Here is an 18,524-nt window from a genome sequence, read left to right on the forward strand (position 1 = left end):
CTTTCCCTTGAAACCTACAAGAGAGAGAGACTCATAATTTAAACTCTATCAATTCTTTGAACCTCTTTGTAACCCTAACCAAGAATCACAACCTAAAAGAATGTAAGATAAAGGATTGAATACACTTGAATGTGTAGATCTTCAATTTCTTCAAGTTCTCTTCATAAGATGATTGATTCATGATGGTAGAATGAATGATTTTTTAATCAAGTTCAATCTTCAAACTAAATGCAGTGCAATCCTTTTAGAAGACTCTCTAGAAATTTTTTTCTCCAAGACTAAACGTATCAAGAGTCTCTAATAAAGAAAGTGCACATGGGTATCTATAAATTTTGATAGTTAAAATAGATTTAGTTGATTATAAAACCAAACAATCGATTAATTCATCAAAATCCCCTTTGTTTTGCATTTCCAAAAATTGGGTAATCGATTATCAAATAGGGTAACTGATTAATTCGTTTCAGTCTGAGTATCTCTATTTATTTTGTGCTTTCTGGGTAATCGATTGTCACATATGGTAATCGATTATAGAATCACACAAGGCATTTCTCTTTGTTTCTAGGAGTTGGACAATTGATTATCCCAAGCTATAGATCTTTCTTTCTTCTAAAATTGGCTAGGGCACTTGATTACGAGGTTAGACAATCAATTAATTCAATGCTTCTAGCCAAATTTCAAGTAGAAGTAAGTTCTTATGAAACTTAGAAAACTAGAATACTTCCTTCAATTCATATTTGATCAACACTAAGCATGAAAAGACTTAGACTATATCACACACATGCCTAGTCTAAAAACATCCAATACAAATGCCACATCTATTAGACATGTTTGACATTGCAAAAATTATCAAACCAAAATTAAAACTAACGACTTCAAGCTTTGATCTAACAACAATGACAATAATGGTGGTGGCGGTGTTGATGGCGACAATTGGGATGCCAATAGGCTACACCCCTTAATAGAAGCCTATGACCTAGCCAATATTTAAGCCAAACATTTTTAGAAATTAAATTAGGTTAGAGCTTTAATTAAAATATTTTTTTATCGACTAATGTTAATTAAGTAAGTTAAACTCTAGCCATGTTTTTTTAGTTAAGGCTAGATTCGGGCCTAATATAGTTTAGCCTAGTTTAGCCTATTTTCACCCATAACAATAATGGGGATGGTGATGTTGGCAATAATGGTGGTGATACTAGTAGTGGTAGGGGTTGGGTTGGTGATAATTAGGGGTGGACCAGACTGAGTCCTACCTAAGCCTGACCTGACTTATTTAATATTACTATGGTCTGAGCCTGAGCTTGTTACCCGTCACGAGTGTAATGTCCTTGATTTTTCATTTCTCGGCGGCTCTCACACTATGACACCTCACTCAACTCCTCTACTATCTACTCCGGCTGCTTTCAGGATCAATGACTATCCCCACAAACTTACATGAGACTTTTCAACATGCTTTGTCCTAACTTACATGCTTTCTAGAAAACTTCCTGAAAGGTCACCCATCCGATAACTACTCCAAGCGAAACACGCTTAACTGTGAAGTTCTTATGTGATAGGCTACCGTAAAGTCGATGCATCCTTTTTGTATAGGTAGTACCAACTAATTTCTTTAAGATCACCTCAAATGTATAGTTTCATACCTACACAACCTATGTATCCCTCTCATTTGATGTTATTTGCTTGGGGTGTTAAGGTTTGCTATGATACCAGGTTTGCTATGATACCATTAGTAATGCCCCTGATTTTTGACTTCTCGGTGGCTCAGACACTATGACACTTCACACAGTGACACTTTACTCAACTGCTCGTTGGTTAAAACCCACCACCAATCAGAACCCTTCATAGGTAGCCTTTTCCGAGACCTTGTCAATCTATTTTAGCTACTTTTAAAATCAATGACTGTCCCTACAAAACAACATGAGACTTTTCAACGTGTTTTGTACTCACCCACACACTTTTTGAGAAACTTCTTAGAAGGTCACCCATCACATACTTGCTCCAAGCCAAGCACGCTTAACTGTGGAATTCTTAAGTGATGAGTTACCGAAAAATAAATGTATATTGCTGGTATAGTTAGTACCAATTAATTCTTTTTAAGTCATCCTTAACTATACAGTCTCACACCTGTACAACCTCTGGATCCTTCCCATTTAGGTGTGATTTGTTCAAGGTGTTACATGCCCACTAGCTTCTGCCTAATTCGTCCACAAACCACAACGTACTTGGAGAGAAGTATGTTGTGATACCATTTGTAATGCCTCTGATTGTCGACTTTTAGTGGCTCACACTCTACGACACTTCACACGATGACATTTCACTCAATGTCCTTGTTGCTTAGAACCCTCGATAGGTAGCCCTTTCCAAGACTTCAACAATCTGCTCTGACTTCCAAGAGCAATGGTTGATCCCACCAACACGAGATTTTTTAGCGTGTTTTATCCTCACTCACAAGTTTTCCTAAAAACTTCCCAAAAGGTCACACGTCTCATAACTACTCAAAGCCAAACACGTTTAACTTTTGAGTTCTTAAGTGATGAACTACCAAAAAGTAGATGCACCTTGTTGGTATAGGTAGTACTAATTAATTTCTTTAAGTCATCCTCAACTGTATAGTCCCATACCTACACAGCCTTTGGATCCCCCTCTTTCCGGTGTGATTCATCGATGTTTCAAAAAGGGCTACCTATAAAGGGTTTTAAGTGGTGGAGGGTTTTGACCAACAAGGAGTTGAGTTAAGTGCCACCAAATGAAGTGTCATAGGGGTGAGTCACTCATAAGTCAACAATCAAGGGCGTTTACAAATGGTATCAAAGTAAATCTCTCTCTTAGTATGGTGCGATTTGAGGATGAACCAAGAGGAAACTGGTAGACATGTAACATCCCGACGAATCACAATGAAAAGAGAGAGATCTAGAGGCTGGGATTGTGTAGTTAATGATGACTTAAAGAAATTAATTAGTACTACCTATACTAACAAGATGCATATACTTTTTGATACCCTGTCACTTAAGAACTCCACAGTTAAGTGTACTTAGCTTGAAGTAGTTATGCGATAGGTGTCACCACCTTTTGGGAAATTTTTTGAAAAAGGTATGAGCGAGGACAAAGAACACTAAAAACTTCATTCCCTAGTGATAATATTAATGGATTAAATAAAGAATTGGAGTATTAATCATTGAATTAAATAAAAAAAGATATAATTTGTTACCCAAGTTGTCAAATGATGATAAAATCAATAAGTGGAATGAGTTTAACAACTTATAATTATGTAATTTGATTTCTTCCGTATTGTAATACGATTTAATATAAATCAAACATAATTTTAGAGAGAGAAAGAAGTAGGATGTTTTAATTTGCTCTTAACTTTTTTCTGCTAAAAGTTTTATACGTTCAATTATTTTTCAATTACATCAAAGTTTAAAATAATCAAATAATAACAAACTAAGAAATGTAAATTTAATAGAATTTATTAAAAGTATTTCTTCTTTAAAGTATGAATTTTAAATTCTAATATTAAAAATGTTACTAAATATATGAAATCTATTATAAACAACGAAAAATAAAATTGGAAAGATAACAATTAAATAACAAATATAGATTCAAACAAATTAAATAATAAAATATTTTTTTTGAAAGAATTAGATGGAATGATCTTTACTTCGCCTTATATTTATAGAAATACTATATAAAAAAGACATTTCAAAAAATAAACTATTATTTTTATTTTTATTCCTTTGTTAGTGTAATATTTTTTTTTTTTGAGAAATGCGAAAATTATTCAACAAAACATGTCGTTTGAGCATAGGGCAGTGTTCTGTTTTGGTTTGGGATCCCAATTCACGGAACCTACTCTCTACCCTCCAGGGTTCCTTCTTTCACCTCTGCAATTTCTACTCCGCCACGCCCTACGACATTGTTCGTCGTAACCCTCTCTTCGTTCCACTTAGGGTATGCTTTTATCCCCAATTCTCAATTTCAATTTTCACTTTCTTCACTCGCACTACACTCACTCCACACACACCCATAGGGATATGTGTATTTTCAGTGTGAAATTCTGATTAAGTTTTAATCTTTTGCCATAGAAGAGAAAAGGGTTTGTTTGGATATGGAAGGTGACGAGCACATGAACGAGGTTCCATCAGAGAACAGCAACTTGGGAAGTGATTCTTTGGAAAAGGAGAACATTTTGGAAGATGAAAAGGAGGATTTGCAAGATGGGTTGAAGTTGAAGGTGGTCACTGAGGAAGTGAGTGGAGGATTGCTCGCTGAGAATGGTTGCATTTCTCTTGAGGATGGGAGTCTCAAAAGAAGCCTTGAGACTGTTGGAACATGTATCCTTTTTATGAAATTTAGTATTCAATGTTTGTGAAATTTAGGATTCAATGCTTGTTCTTCTCTTATTAGATAATGGCACTTTTGAAGTTCTTCTAGTTTGCTGCTTAACTGTACTCAGTAGAAACCCCTATGTGTGAAATTTGGCTTAGATGAATAAATTGGATGCTTTCATTGCTTGTGTGTATTGATGTAACTTGTGAGTTTTTTGCAATAGGATTCATCCAAATTATGCATGTGTGATTGGTGGAGGAGTTAGTTAAAATGGTGAGTTTCTCTTCCACCCGCCTGATGTGGTGGTCTTTGGTAATTTCTGTGTCATTATTGCTTTAAATTGGCTTAGATTTAGTGTAGTTAATAGCACGTTAAAGCTGTGCTATTGTTACAGGGATGACTCCTGCACTGTTGCAGGACACGACTTGTCTTTTGTAATTTCTGTGCCATAATTGCTTTAAATTGGTTTAGAACACTGTAGTTAATAGCGCATGAAGCTGTTGCAGTGTTTGCAGCCACTGGCTGCTACTGGGATGGCTGTGACGGAGTGTTTCAGTTTTGTGGCTGATTTCATGGCCAGAAAGGTGTGAATCACAGTGTGATAGCACCAAAACCATGTCTGTGAATCGTGACCTCCTTCTCTGTTCCTATCTCTGTGACTGCATTTCACCCCCTTCTTCTCTGCAAGCCACAAATGCATGTCTGCAACACTCTACGCCCTGCGCTATTGTTGGATGCGACTTTTGTCTTACCACCATTGACCTCCCACTCTGTCATATGTGAACCTGCCTTTTCATTTAGCTACCTGCTGAAGTGGTCTTAGGGAGTTAGGGTTTCAGGGGAATTGGCCAATGTGGCCCAAACATTTTTATGTTTACCTTTTTAGGTTTTTGTTTGTTGGGCCTCGATTTGAGTTTAGTTTAGCCTTTTTTATTTATTTATTTCTTTAAGCATAACATATAATGTAATAAACAAAATGTTAGTAATAAAAGTTTCAGAGCAGTGGCTATAATAATGCCTTGCTACTGTAGCGTTTTTGGTTGTGGCTGCTACCTAGGATTGGAAAGACTGGTTTAGAACTATGGTCTTTGTAAAATATCTTCCATCTGTGATGTGGTCTTTGGTAATTGCTGTAGTTGCTCAGTTTGAAAGGACTAAATTGATCTATTAAGCAAAAATGTGTTTTATCCCCTTTAAAAAATGTGCGCGCAATTTTTGCATCTTAATTTTCAAAATCTGCTATACCCCTATTGGTTGATAATCGGATTTTACTTGCTTGCATAAGTTCTGTGCAGTCTATCTTTTTCCTATTTATTATATGTTTATATCATTGGCACTGATAAATACTTTTGAAATATCCCGTTAGTATGCAATCCCTAATATACTCTGTTTCCTTAATAAGTCATGCTAGCCGTATCAGGTGCTAAAAGAGCTCGAATTACAGTTGATGAATATCAACCTTCAGTTCATTTTACGTATAATTCCCTAACAAGGTTTGTACAAGTTGGTCAGGAAAATTATTCAAAACCACATTGGGACATTTTATGTGCCTTACGTGAGAAAATGGAACTGTATTTGTTATTTTTTTTGGTATTAAAGTTTAAAGTGTCCCAATCATGCAGTTTGGTTCCATTGATTGAAATTTTGACTTGTGCTTGAACATTTTCCAGAGCTAGTAGACAGAAGCTTCAGGAACTTCTACAGAAATGGTCAGCATGGCATGCTAAACATGTTTCGTCATCCAGTGTAAGGCCAATTATTTTTTATTTTTATAGTGAAAGAAGATTTTCCTTAATAAATAAATGAGTAAATAGATGATAGAGAATAAAATATTATGAAAAGAAAACATAAAAGATGAACAGAAAGTGTGAAGGCAAGGGTTTGATATGAACTTGTAGTCTGTTTGATAGCTATAATCCAAATAATGACAAATGAGTGTGTAAGATGCCCAAATGAAAATTCTTGCTTTTCTCTTATAAACCATAGAATCTTGAAGTTTAAAGTGTTCTCAATTTCAAATCAAGATTTTGAAGTTTGTTTTTGATGAATAGACATTAATTTTGGCATTGGTGATGGGTTGTATGAGATTATTGGTCTTCTGGATATAAAAAAACCCTTTGTTAAAATGTGGCTACTTGACAAATCTTTATGTTTTGGAGATGATTACATCACATGAGACAGAACAATGCTGTTTATAATTGGCTCTAGCCTTGGGTTTAACAAAATGTTGTACCAAATGACCTATAGACAACATGGACGATCTAGTGAACATCCAATGGAAGGATTCTTAGACATTTGGTATATTGGCAAGGAGATTGGTGGCAATTGTGCTATTAACAAATGCAGTTTTTACTTTTGTAGTTTTGTAAAGAATGGTAACGCTGACGACGTGTTTCTGTTCAGGATGCTAGCGAAGTGTTGGAATCCGGTGAGGAGACATTTTTTCCTGCTTTGCATGTTGGACTTGAAAAGACTTCTGCCGTGGTGAGTTTCCCAAGTCTGTTATGAGAACCTGAAAAACTGCAGGTTTAGAAACTTTCAATACCACTGCTAGGAAACTTTTCTTTGTCACTAGTTCCAAGGATTAGCATTGCCGGAATTGTTCTTGGTTTCTTCAATTTCTGTCATTGTCTGTTTGTCGTAATCTGGTTAGTCCCGGAATAAAGGTTTTAGTTGTGGTTCTCAAATGCAATTATGTGCAGTTGGTTGTAGTAATAGAGCTAGGGTTGTAACAGTCATTGCGGTGTGAAGTCTTGGTTCACTGCATTTTGTAATAATTGCCTTATCTGTCATCATTTTTCTTTGTTTTTAACTCTTCTTCAAGTGTGATTTTTGCTACACCATTTTTATCTATGATGTTCATGCTGCTTTTTCCCAAGTGCTTTTATTTATGACTGCTGCATTGTGAGAAGACTAGGGTGGTGGTAGTTGTGGGAAGTCTATCTGAGTCATAGTTATACGATTTGCCATTATAAGAATAATGGGCATTATAAGAATATGTGCAAGAGAAATGCTACCAACACACTCTTTAACACTCATTATTAGTTGAAATTTATTGGAAATCACAAAATTCTGTGGGTCCCCCACTCATTTAATGAGTGTGTTAAAAAGAGTGTCTTAGAGTGTGTTGCTAGTACCTCTAGGTGCATTTATTGTTTCATTGAGGTTTTTTTATCTTGCAACATGAAAAGGAAAAAATTATTTTTGCAATACCGGATATATCATTTTTTCCATTTCTTTCAACTGCAGTCATTCTGGATGGAGAACCAAACAAGAAATGATAAGAACAAAGATTTCATTCCTTTAGCTGATAATACTGTGCCTCTATATGATCGTGGATATGCTTTGGGATTGACTTCAGCTGATGGCTCAAGTAATGTGGATGGGTAAACACTGTTACTTTGTATTCTTTAAGGATGAAATTGTTGGTGCACTTAGCTCACAATTTCTAGATGGTTCATGTGATCATACAATGTTTGAAATATAATATAATGAAGTAGGATTAGTGGAAGCATCTATTTTCTATTATCATAGTTAGCTTGCTAAGCGCTTGCTTGATTAACCATTTAAAATGTACATTTGGAGGGTAAACTCAGTTTGCACATCAAAATTTTCCCTGGAAGCTCAGTTTTGTAGATGCAAGACTTGGGTTGCTTTTGCAAACTCAGTTTGCCAACTTAAGTTTGCAGACTTTTATCCAAACATTTGGAGGGTAAACTCAGTTTGCACATCAAAATTTTCCCTGGAAGCTCAGTTTTGTAGATGCAAGACTTGGGTTGCTTTTGCAAACTCCGTTTGCCAACTTAAGTTTGCATACTTTTATCCAAACATGCACTAAGTCTATATTTGCATTTCTGTTTGGGACTTTGGGTTACTCCAAACTCAGTTTGGAGAGTAAACTCAGTTTGACATGTTTGGTTATCCTCAAAAGTATGTTTGCACATTAAAATTTTGCCTGGAAACTCAGTTCTGTAGAAGCAAAACTTGGGTTGCTTTTACAAACTAAGTTTGCAAACGTTAATCCAAACATGCACTAACTTGTTTCTTGGTTGTCCAATATTGTGATGTTACGCTGCACATAGAAGACCTTTGCTCAGAATCTCAATAACATCTCTGATCAGTGTGGCTACAGAATTTAGTATTTCTGAAAAAATAAGCATAACTTAAATTTCCGTGCTGCCAAAATTGATTCTTAGTTCCATTTTCTACTTCAAGTAGGGTAAGCATTGAAATACATCTTCATATATCGTATTAGTACCTTCTGATAGTGTTAGGTTGTCTACTTCATTAAATTTATTAAATGGTTAGGAGAATTTCAGAAGGAAAGATTATTTTAATTCTTTGTAGAAGTACCATTTTGTTTTTGCAAAATTTTAGTTTTTGGTCCTGCAAACAGTTGATAAAATTAGTACCTTTTCTGCCTTTTTTTGTTACTCTACTTTCTTTGGTGTGATATTGAGAAGTTTGCTTAAGTTTTCTTAATGGGAACTGTATTCTTATTATATTGTATTTAAGGATTGAGATATGGTAGAAGTTCTGTATAGTGGATGATGTAGCACTTGACTGTAATAATTGTACAACAATGGTATTATAAAATTTTATTGTGAAGAAGTGAATATCGAGTTAAATGTTAGGACCATTCCAGCGTAGCACATGCTTAATAATAACAATTGACTTGTTGTTTGTTAGTATGTTTATTGAATCTCCTATGGATCTTTGTTACTTGTTGGATATTGAAACCGTGATCTGATACTGCCCTAGTGCCCTTAATTTGCAATGGACTAATGAGTCATAAAATTTCCCGAATGTAGGGTGGTATGGCATGGCTAGTCTTGCTAAGTGTGAGATTGTTTCTTTTGTCTATATGATAATATTTCATTATGAATAGAAATTCACTTTCACAGTAGTATGAGAAGTTCCAACTTTCTAAGGTGTCTGTAACTTATTGGAATTTCCTCTTGGGTTTTCAAATCTAGCTGTTTGGGAGGGACCTATTGTTGAGGTTGGAAGATATGTAAAACAGCAGTCATACCTTTTGATGGTGAATAAGCTTACATATTCACTATATTTTGTTTGGTGATTAGAAGCTTAGGGAAGGTGCTGTCATTGTTTACAGTGGAAAATTGGCAAATCAAATCTCAATTCATAATTATAGAGTATGTGCGTTTTTGTATGAGCAGGAAGTTTAGTTCAGATGACATTTTGATATGTAAGAAATCCTTACTTGGCCAATTGATGTTGCCATCTGCAGCAGATTGTGTAGTGGTGGGAATGTTGTGTATGTATGGTTTAGGGGTGGGATTTATCAGTCAAGCAGCCTATGGCTCTAGATTGTGTTGTGTTATTTTTTTTCCCAGTTGACCTCAGCTTTATGGCATATTGTGTAAGAACAAGGAAGTCAGTTGGAATTTTCTTGCATAAGCACAATGGTGAAGCAATTTATCCTGTGCTTATTCATTGTCCTATTCTTTGTTCTAAAAAAAATAAAAATTCATTGTCCTATTCCTACAATTGTTTTGGTATCTTCCACTTTGTATTTTGTAATGGTGGCTTGGTCCTTAAAGATAGAGATATTTTAAGGAGCTTTTTTTTTCCTTCCATGTATCAGCGAGCTCTGAGTTTCTATTTAAGCAAAGGTTACCAAAAAAGGAGATCAGTTACAAGCTCCCATCTTGGGATTATGGGAACTTCTCTGGATTTGTTATGGTGGAATTGGATTTCATAGACCCTTTTCAATTTCTTTCACTTCTGATATGTTTTGTTTTGCATTTATTTATTTTTCACCATCTTGAGGTAACATTTGGTTTGCATGCATGTTGTGTTCTGGTTGTATGTTATTAATTCTCAATTAAATGTTTAATTAATGATTTCAGTGTGCTGTTGATTAGTGCAGTTGCTATTTATTTATTTCAAAATAAAATATACTACCAGTTTCTGTTACTTAGACGTGCCTTTTTTTTTTTTACTATAAAATATTGTAGTGGTCTGGAGATTATTGATGCTGCTGCTAGGTGTTTCAATTGTGGTTCTTACAACCACTCTTTGAGAGAGTGTCCAAGGCCCCGTGACAACATTGCTGTCAATAATGCTCGCGATAAACTCAAGTCCCGACGGAATCAGAATTCTTCTTCCCGGCATCCAACTCGTTATTATCAGAATTCTCCAGCTGGAAAGTATGATGGTTTGAGGCCAGGATCTCTGGATGATGCAACACGTAAACTTTTGGGCTTGAGGGTAAGTTGTTAAAATGCTGTTTTGAGGCTATTATTAAAATATGTTTCCAACCATTAGGTATTTACTATATTTTTTGGATTGAGAAATAAGTTTTATTGGAAAGAGGTGAGGAAAATTCAACTTGATATCTTCCAAAGTCAAAGTAGGAAAAACAAATGATAATTATCAGCAACAAAAAAACAACAGCAATGCAGCAGGGCTGTCCAATCTCGCTGCATATTGGACATAGCCAATTAGCCATTCCCTTGAAACACCTCTGAGCCAAACAACTAGAGAGGGGCCATGAACACAACCTGCTGATGTCATGAAAAGGTTTAGGAGGAAATGTGGACCCTTAAAGAAGCTGGTGTTATGCCCTAACTAAATGCTCCCAAACCTGAATCATACAATAAAACTGAAAATAAAATAAAAAATAAAAAAACAATTTATTTTATCTGATTGAATTGTGTTTTGAATCTAAATTTGAAAACAAATCCAGTTTAGTCCAAACTGCACTGTGTGTGTGTGTAACTTCGGGAAAAGCATCAGTTTGGGATCCTTTTCCAAACTATTTACTAAAAGGGGGCTGTTTTCAAACTATTTACTGAGGGGTCTGTTTTTATTTGCATTGCACCAAAGGCAGGGGCGCAATTCAACGAGAAACTGACATGTGACATTTAGCTGTTGTGTCAAAAGTTTTACGCAATGGGTTGCTACAGCTACAGTGGCGCAACCACTTTTGGACAGGCCATGTCAGCGTGTGTAGTGTTGACTGCTTTTGGCAGCTTGTGTTGCTACAGTTGCAGTGGCGCAACCACTCTTCATTTTTATTTTTTTCAGATCTTCACTCAGTTTCATCAAAGGAAATTAAGACATCTCATAATTTAGAATTCAACCTAAAAATAAGCAAGATGTGGTAAAAAATTATGTACATCAAAGATAAAACTTAAATACTATCATATAATTATATTGTAACTTCAACACATTAATTACTTGTTGAAATTCTCTTGATTTTAAGTGAAATGAATAATATGTACACTAATATCATCAACTACGTGCAAAACCATTATATATAATACATTTATTTACTTTAAAATTAGTTATTTTAAAAAGTTATATTTATAATATTTTTTATTAATTGAAATTAGTTTTTTTTTACACTAACAATACATCTTTATTAAATTTTTATAAGTATCAGCTAATTAGTATTGATTTTGAAAAATAGTTTATTGCTTGATTTCTTTTAAAAATATTATTAATTGTCATTTTACAAAATTAAGAATTAAAATGGTAGTTTTATAATCAAACAAAAATATGAAAATTTTGTGAAAGTTAGAATTTAAGTGACCTGACCAATTATAAAGAATAAAAAGTTTCATCATATAGATTATTTCAAATTAAATATTGATGTTCAGTTCAAATTATATATATATATATATATATATATATATATAATTACATTAGATAATTAAAAAATTATCTCCGATAATAATTCTCTGACTGGATCAGAATTTTTTTTGTCACTATTTTCTTAATTATTCAATCAATATTTGTTTTAAAAAAATTCCAACCATTGAATGCTACTTTCGTGCTATTCGTGTAGAGGTTGTTCGTGCTAAATAGCAGCACTCATATTGTTAATGTGGAATGAATATCCATTAGTTTAATTAATTAGTAATTTTCAATCTAGATTTCATTCTACAAAAGATACGTGTGGGACACAGAAGAAAAATAGAGATTCCAATTTCCAAAGTGCAAGAGAAGTTACGTAGGTTAGGTGGTGATTCTCTTTTTGATCCCCCAAACCGCATGAACAATTTTATAGTATAATAATAATTGACATTTGAGGGATACATTATAATATTTATAACACTTAAATAACTTTTTTTTTAACAAACGGGGCTCACGCCCTAATAAGAACATTTTATCTTTTGAGGACATAAATACTATATAGCAACGTCCATTAAATAAAACCGAGTGTGAAGATCTAGAAAAAATAAAATTAAGAGTGGTTGCGTCACTGCAGCTGTAGCAACCCATTGTGTAAAGCTTTTGGCACAACAACTCAATGTCACATGTCAGCTCCCTGTTGAATTGCTCCCCGCCTTTGGCACAATACAAATAAAAATGGACTCCCTCGGTAAATAATTTGAAAACAACTTCCTTTAGGTAAATAGTTTGGAAAAGGACCCCAAACTGGTGCTTTTGCCGTGTAACTTCATGAATTTCCATACCATATGTTTTGAAGTTAGAACCATAGGTGACACAGACTAGTTGATCAGGGATTAAAAACAGAAATTACACGTGATTATCTTGTCAAACTCCTTGATGATGTTACAAGTCACTTGGTTATCAACACTACTATAGTGCCATCAATTAATTTTATTACTTGATATGTTAAGAGAGCTTGACAACCAAATGACACTCGTACACTTTATTTTAGATTAACAAGAAAAACTTTTCTTAACCCTCAAGTCTTCCCTTTAAACTGTATGTATGTAGTCCTTATTAACTGCATTTTGGTTCTAAATATTTTATCAGTTGAACAAGATCAAGTCACTCAACCTCTGAGTTATTAAGTGGCTATATGTTAAAGATATTGGAATAAACATATGCTTTGAATGTGTTAGCTGTAGTAATTGATAAATTGCATGTTCAACTGATTGTTTCTAAGACAACGAATTCATGACCAAAGTGGCAGGATGACATAATGGGTTGTATTGTGGTAAAATAATTGAAGATTGCACAAAGTTTTTTATACTTATGCTGGAGTATAACTAATCCGTACAACGGAGACTTTTGAGATGTAGCAGAATTTTCAGCCATCACAAAACAATAAGATTTTTTGTGTTATGCAGGAGCTTGATCCACCTCCGTGGCTTAACAGAATGCGAGAACTAGGATACCCACCTGGATATCTTGGTAAAATGCATTTCTTTCACAATTTTTTTTGTTTCACCATACCTTGCCTATGATCTACCCAAACGTTCATCTTGTGTTCTAATATATGGTTTATGTTTAATGCTATAAGCATAAGTTGCTAGACATGTTTGAGAAATCTGCTGAGGATGTTGCAGAAGTGTCTTTCTATTCTAAATTAATGAGCTTGTACTGTTGTTTCAGTGTTTTAAGTTTATCATTTTTTGGTTTGTAATTACTGTATTGATTATCCGTCTTTCCTTTTCATTTTTTCTTAGTTGGTGTATTAAATTAGCTAATCTTATAACCTATGTTTGGAATTTAGATGTGGACAATGAGGATCAGCCTTCTGGCATTACAATATTCACTGATAGTGAGATTGCTGACCAAGAGGATGGGGAAATTATGGAAGCTAATGCTTCCAAACCAAAGCGTAAAAAGACTGTCAAATTTCCTGGAATAAATGCTCCTATTCCAGAAAAAGCGGATGAAAGATTGTGGGGCACTAGGGCTGGACCCTCGAGTTCAGATATATCAAGAAACTTGTCATTGCCACAGCACAGGTCGAATTATAGTACTGATTATGGCAGTCGAGGATATCATCGCGAACATAGATTAGGGGATCTTAGGGATGAAGGTCCACCAGGGGACCCAGGACATAGTTCATTTATGTTCAGTTTTCATCCTAGGTTTGGTGGCCATGATTCTGCACTAAGAAGTCCTTCAATGGCAAGGTCTCAATCTGACAGGAGTAGAAGTCCTATGCATGATGAAGAATCCTCAATGCCTTTTTCTTTCCATTCTCTTCATTATTCATCTTCAGAGAGGCATTTTTCGCCCTTGGACCGAGATTCTGGTAGACTAGGGAGCTGGACCTCTGAAAGTATGTATTATGACAGGGACCGTGTTTTTTCGTCTCGATTTATGGACAGGTTCGACGATCGTCACTACCGCAGTTGGAGGTGAGGATGGCACAAACAGGATCAATCATATTGGTAGGTTCTGAAGATGCATTCCTGTCATTCATACATTGAAATTATTTACCCTCACTTATATTAAGGACTGGGGTTATGCAGAGTTCTAGCGAAGTTAGCAGCTTTAACCATTTTTCTGGTATAGCTTTATTTGCACTCTGCTTTATGTTATTAGGGTTTATAGCCTACTCCTAACTCTGACTTTGCTTGTAGAATGAAACTTTAGCTCATGTTTAAATCTTTGCAATAGAATATGGTTATTTGTGAAAGATGAATTATCTATTATAACTTGTTTTTTTTTTTCTTCATGTCTCTAATAGTACGTGGAGTTACTTCATTATGGAACAAGTTAAAAACAAAAAAAAAAAAAAAGAACTCATTTATGTTGATTAAGTTGATTAAATTAATTTTCACTATTTTCTTTTTAAAAATAGACTTTTTTTTTTTCTGAAGATGCCGTTCTTATAAGTAAAAAAAAAAAACTCATTTACGTTGATTAAGAAAGTTAATTAAATTTAATTTTACTAATTTCTTTTAAAAATAGACTTTTTTTTATAAGGTGTCCTTGGTTGAAACTTGACATCAATAATAGACTGAAATTAAACTTTTATATATTTTTTAAAGTGACCAAAATCAAACTTATATTAATTAAAATTGAACTTTTACATATTTAGAACCAAAATGCTTTTACAATATTAAATGTTTCAAAAGTTAATCTAGATATTAGGCTGCGTAGGAATTTATGATTAAATTATGCTTAAATATGTTTTGGTATCTGTATTTTATTGTTTTTTTTTTGTTTTGGTTCTTATATGTATATATTTGAAATTGTCATTGCAATATTCTCTTTTATTTTTGTTGTTTTGTTTTATTTATTGTAATATGTAAGAGGTCTGTCATTTATTACGAAGGCCGATATGCAAGAAATGCATGACAGTACATGTGTAAAGCTTAGGGACTATTATTGACCCGGACGTCATTGCTACTCACCCCACTAATATTTTTAATTTTCAAAAATACCCTTCCCCACATTGTATAGTAGAATTGTACTTTCGCTGTATTATTGGAGGTGAAAAAAAATAAATAAATTACATAACAAAAGTAAGATTTCATGATTTCATTGGGTAAAGGAGGTGCAAATTTTTTTTAATAGAAATACAATTTCATTGTGTATGTCAACAACATTGTGTTTATGTTGTATTAAGGGAGGTGAAAAAATATATACTATGGAATCACGATACTTTACAACGGAATCGTGTTTCCATGGTATATATTTTTTCACCTCCCTTTTAATCCAATGGATACACAATTTCGTGCGGTCAAATATCCATACAAAAATATAATTCCGTTATGGTGAGGAGAGCACATCGGTGGATGTGCGTGACAACACAATGATGGTGATGAGAAGTTGTGTGTGTGGAGCCTCGAAGGTTGAGGTCACACACACAGGGGATGTCGTGTGCGACGACACAATAATGGTGAAGAGTTGCATTGTGGAGCCTTGAAGGTGGAGGTCACATGCGTAGAGGATGTTTCGCACATGGGCTCTGTGCGACAGTGATGATGGGGGTTGTGGCAGTGCGGGGCATGGAGGAGATGGGATAAGGTTGTGGTGTATTGCGGAGGTGGTTGATGGTGATGATGGTTGCATGATTGTGGTGAAGGGAGGGAGGAGTTGTAGTTCTAGATTTTGCTAGGGATTGGGTGAGAAGATGGGAAAAGGAAGGAGAAAGAGGGAGGGACAAAATGGACTTTTCTGTTGGGAGGTTGGGGCAAAGAGCAAAGTAGGTTGGGACCAATAACAACTCTTATAAAGTTTTATAAGGAGAGTAAGTAATTACTTGGATTTAACCAAATTAATTGGAAAAAGATTAAAATTAAGTAATTAATTAATCATAAACGTTCGTCCATTTTAGTCCTATCATTTGCTTTTAGTCTTATCAAATATTTATCTAAAAAGAATAATACAAAATAAACAAAATGTTAGAAGGATTAAAAAAAAAATACTGAGACTAGAATAAAATAATAAGGACAAAAAATTATAAGGACTATTTTGAAAAAAATAATTATATGTAAAAAAATATTACAAAGATCAAAAAGATATATAAATCCTTAAATTAATAGTCATCTATTGGAAGGTTTCCTCTTAACTTCTATTGATGTATCATGTATGATATATTTCTCATAGAGAAGCAGTCATATATGATCATAGAAATAATTAAAAGAAAAATGATTTAAGTCTTTCATTTCATTACATAACACATGACTCATTGCTTGAATGATTGCAAAGTCACATAACTCTGGACTCTTGAATAAATAATCTTCCTTGAATGATTAACCAAATGAATAAACAAAATGTAAGGAAATAAACTTGTGCCACACTAAATTACGCAAATTCACAAGAGGATTGAAAGCCTAAATATATCCTAAAGAAGCTTGATAGGGAACTTACCTCTAGGATCATTCAACCACTTGACTTTGTCTTTATTCACAATCTTAGAATTTCAATTAGTAGATATGAAATTAGTGATTTCCTCTCGTTCAAAGGTGGCTTGATTTGCTATCACATCGGAGAATTCTTTTTCATAAGCATCACTCCATACCTTTGTTGATGTATTATGTTTTTTTGGTTAACTTATTCGTTAAAATTATCTTCCCTTCTTAGTAAAATAAAATAAATCTGAAGCCCTTGTCTAATCTCAACAAATCTTTCTTCTTCTATCTTGTAGATATTCCATAAATGCAAGTTTCAACTGACTTATTTCAACTTTGTTTAGAAAAATAAGAAATGTAGATAGCAATATTTTGATGAATAGAATAGTCGCAAAAGTCAAGATCAAGAGGTGGACTTACAAAGTTCTTTTAGGTTAGTAAGCGCGCTCCAATTTTTTTTTCTGTCTAGATCACAAATATTTTTCACTTGAGATCATCCTATTCGAGCCAAGTAGGGTTAGTAAGCTTCAATTATTGATTTTTTCCTTTTTCTATTTAGGTATATTGGTCTTCTCTTTTTATTTTGCCAAAAAGTAATGTTAAGCAAGTGGAACAAATCTGATGATCTTTTTTGAATCAAATTATTAATGTTGTATATATAAGTTATAAGTCGTCTTTTCTCTTTATTTTACTTAAGGATTAATGTATATAAATAAGATAAAATATATTTTTGATCCCTTATTCTCTCTAATATGCCAAGTTGAATTTTAGTTTCTCTAAATATGTAAAACATAAGTTTAGTTTCACTACATAAAAGATGGATTTTAATCCCTCTTAAACATATGGTATGTGACACAATTAAGTCGTGTATAATGAAAGTCACACGTGATGGTCAATGTTAATAATTAGCTTAACGTCATTAGCATGTAGGATTAAAATAAGACTATTTATTATAATGAGAGACAAAAAAATACGTTCTAAACTTGGAGAAGAAACAAATGAATTACTTAATTTTAAGGGACTAAAAATATATTTAATTTGTTAATCAATCAATATATTTTTTTATTTAATTCATTAATTATTTAATAAGAAATTAGTCCTATGAATTTGTGTCGACTCATACTTCAAATTTTCATAGTAAATATAACTACTTATACAAAAGTTATGTTGTGCACTTAAAAATGAGTCTAAAGATAACCAAGCATGAAGGGCTCACTTGTCGACAACAAAAAAAATCAAAATTTATTTTCAAATTTCAAAATAAATTAAAATAATTGAGAGATATTAAAATTAATTTTAGTCACAAACTAATTTCTAAACTTTAGTTGTAATTAAAAATTGATTTTAAATCTAGTGTTTTTTATGTTTATGATTAAAGTTGATTTCTAATAGACTCAAAGGAGACTATTATACATTAATCTTAAATTTTACCATTAAAAGCTACAATGAAAAAGAAAAGATGATAAGATAAACTCCATTTATCACCTTAATACCTCAATATAGTGCAAACTTTACATTATTTATATGATAATCCTAATGAATGACAATTATACATGTGTCGACATCTAGTATTTTAGGAAATTAAAATAAAATTAAATAATATTAAAAGAATAATATCTAAATTATCTACTATTTAAAAGTCACTTATTTGGACTTCTTTAG

The 18,524-nt window shown here is 33.4% G+C and overlaps 1 protein-coding gene across 2 annotated transcripts; it reads left to right on the top strand.

Moving 5' to 3' along the window:
- The first annotated feature begins 3,796 nt into the window (after positions 1 to 3,796).
- On the top strand, positions 3,797 to 14,717 carry LOC114400737. 2 transcript variants are annotated; one of them, XM_028363354.1, is made up of 9 exons: positions 3,797 to 3,945; positions 4,080 to 4,328; positions 5,735 to 5,816; positions 5,994 to 6,069; positions 6,727 to 6,807; positions 7,573 to 7,709; positions 10,305 to 10,557; positions 13,395 to 13,458; positions 13,781 to 14,717. In XM_028363354.1, exons 2-9 carry the CDS (start codon positions 4,103 to 4,105, stop codon positions 14,419 to 14,421), a joined length of 1,560 nt encoding a protein of 519 aa, XP_028219155.1. In that variant the 5' UTR covers positions 3,797 to 3,945; positions 4,080 to 4,102; the 3' UTR covers positions 14,422 to 14,717. The 2 variants fall into 2 exon arrangements, with proteins under 2 accessions (XP_028219155.1, XP_028219156.1); XM_028363355.1 differs by having other exon boundaries at positions 4,083 to 4,328.
- Positions 14,718 to 18,524: the final 3,807 nt, after the last annotated feature.

This window comes from Glycine soja, chromosome 19 (genome assembly GCF_004193775.1).
Source record: "Glycine soja cultivar W05 chromosome 19, ASM419377v2, whole genome shotgun sequence".
In the NCBI taxonomy this organism is placed as follows: Eukaryota; Viridiplantae; Streptophyta; class Magnoliopsida; order Fabales; family Fabaceae; genus Glycine; species Glycine soja.

Excerpts from the sequence above, each read along its gene's own strand:
- LOC114400737 (XM_028363354.1), top strand. The coding sequence starts at position 4,103 with ATGGAAGGTGACGAGCACATGAACGAGGTTCCATCAGAGAACAGCAAC. Across the intron at positions 5,817-5,993 it reads ACGTATAATTCCCTAACAAG|AGCTAGTAGACAGAAGCTTC; the intron begins GTTTGTACAAGT and ends AACATTTTCCAG. Across the intron at positions 6,070-6,726 it reads AACATGTTTCGTCATCCAGT|GATGCTAGCGAAGTGTTGGA; the intron begins GTAAGGCCAATT and ends GTTTCTGTTCAG.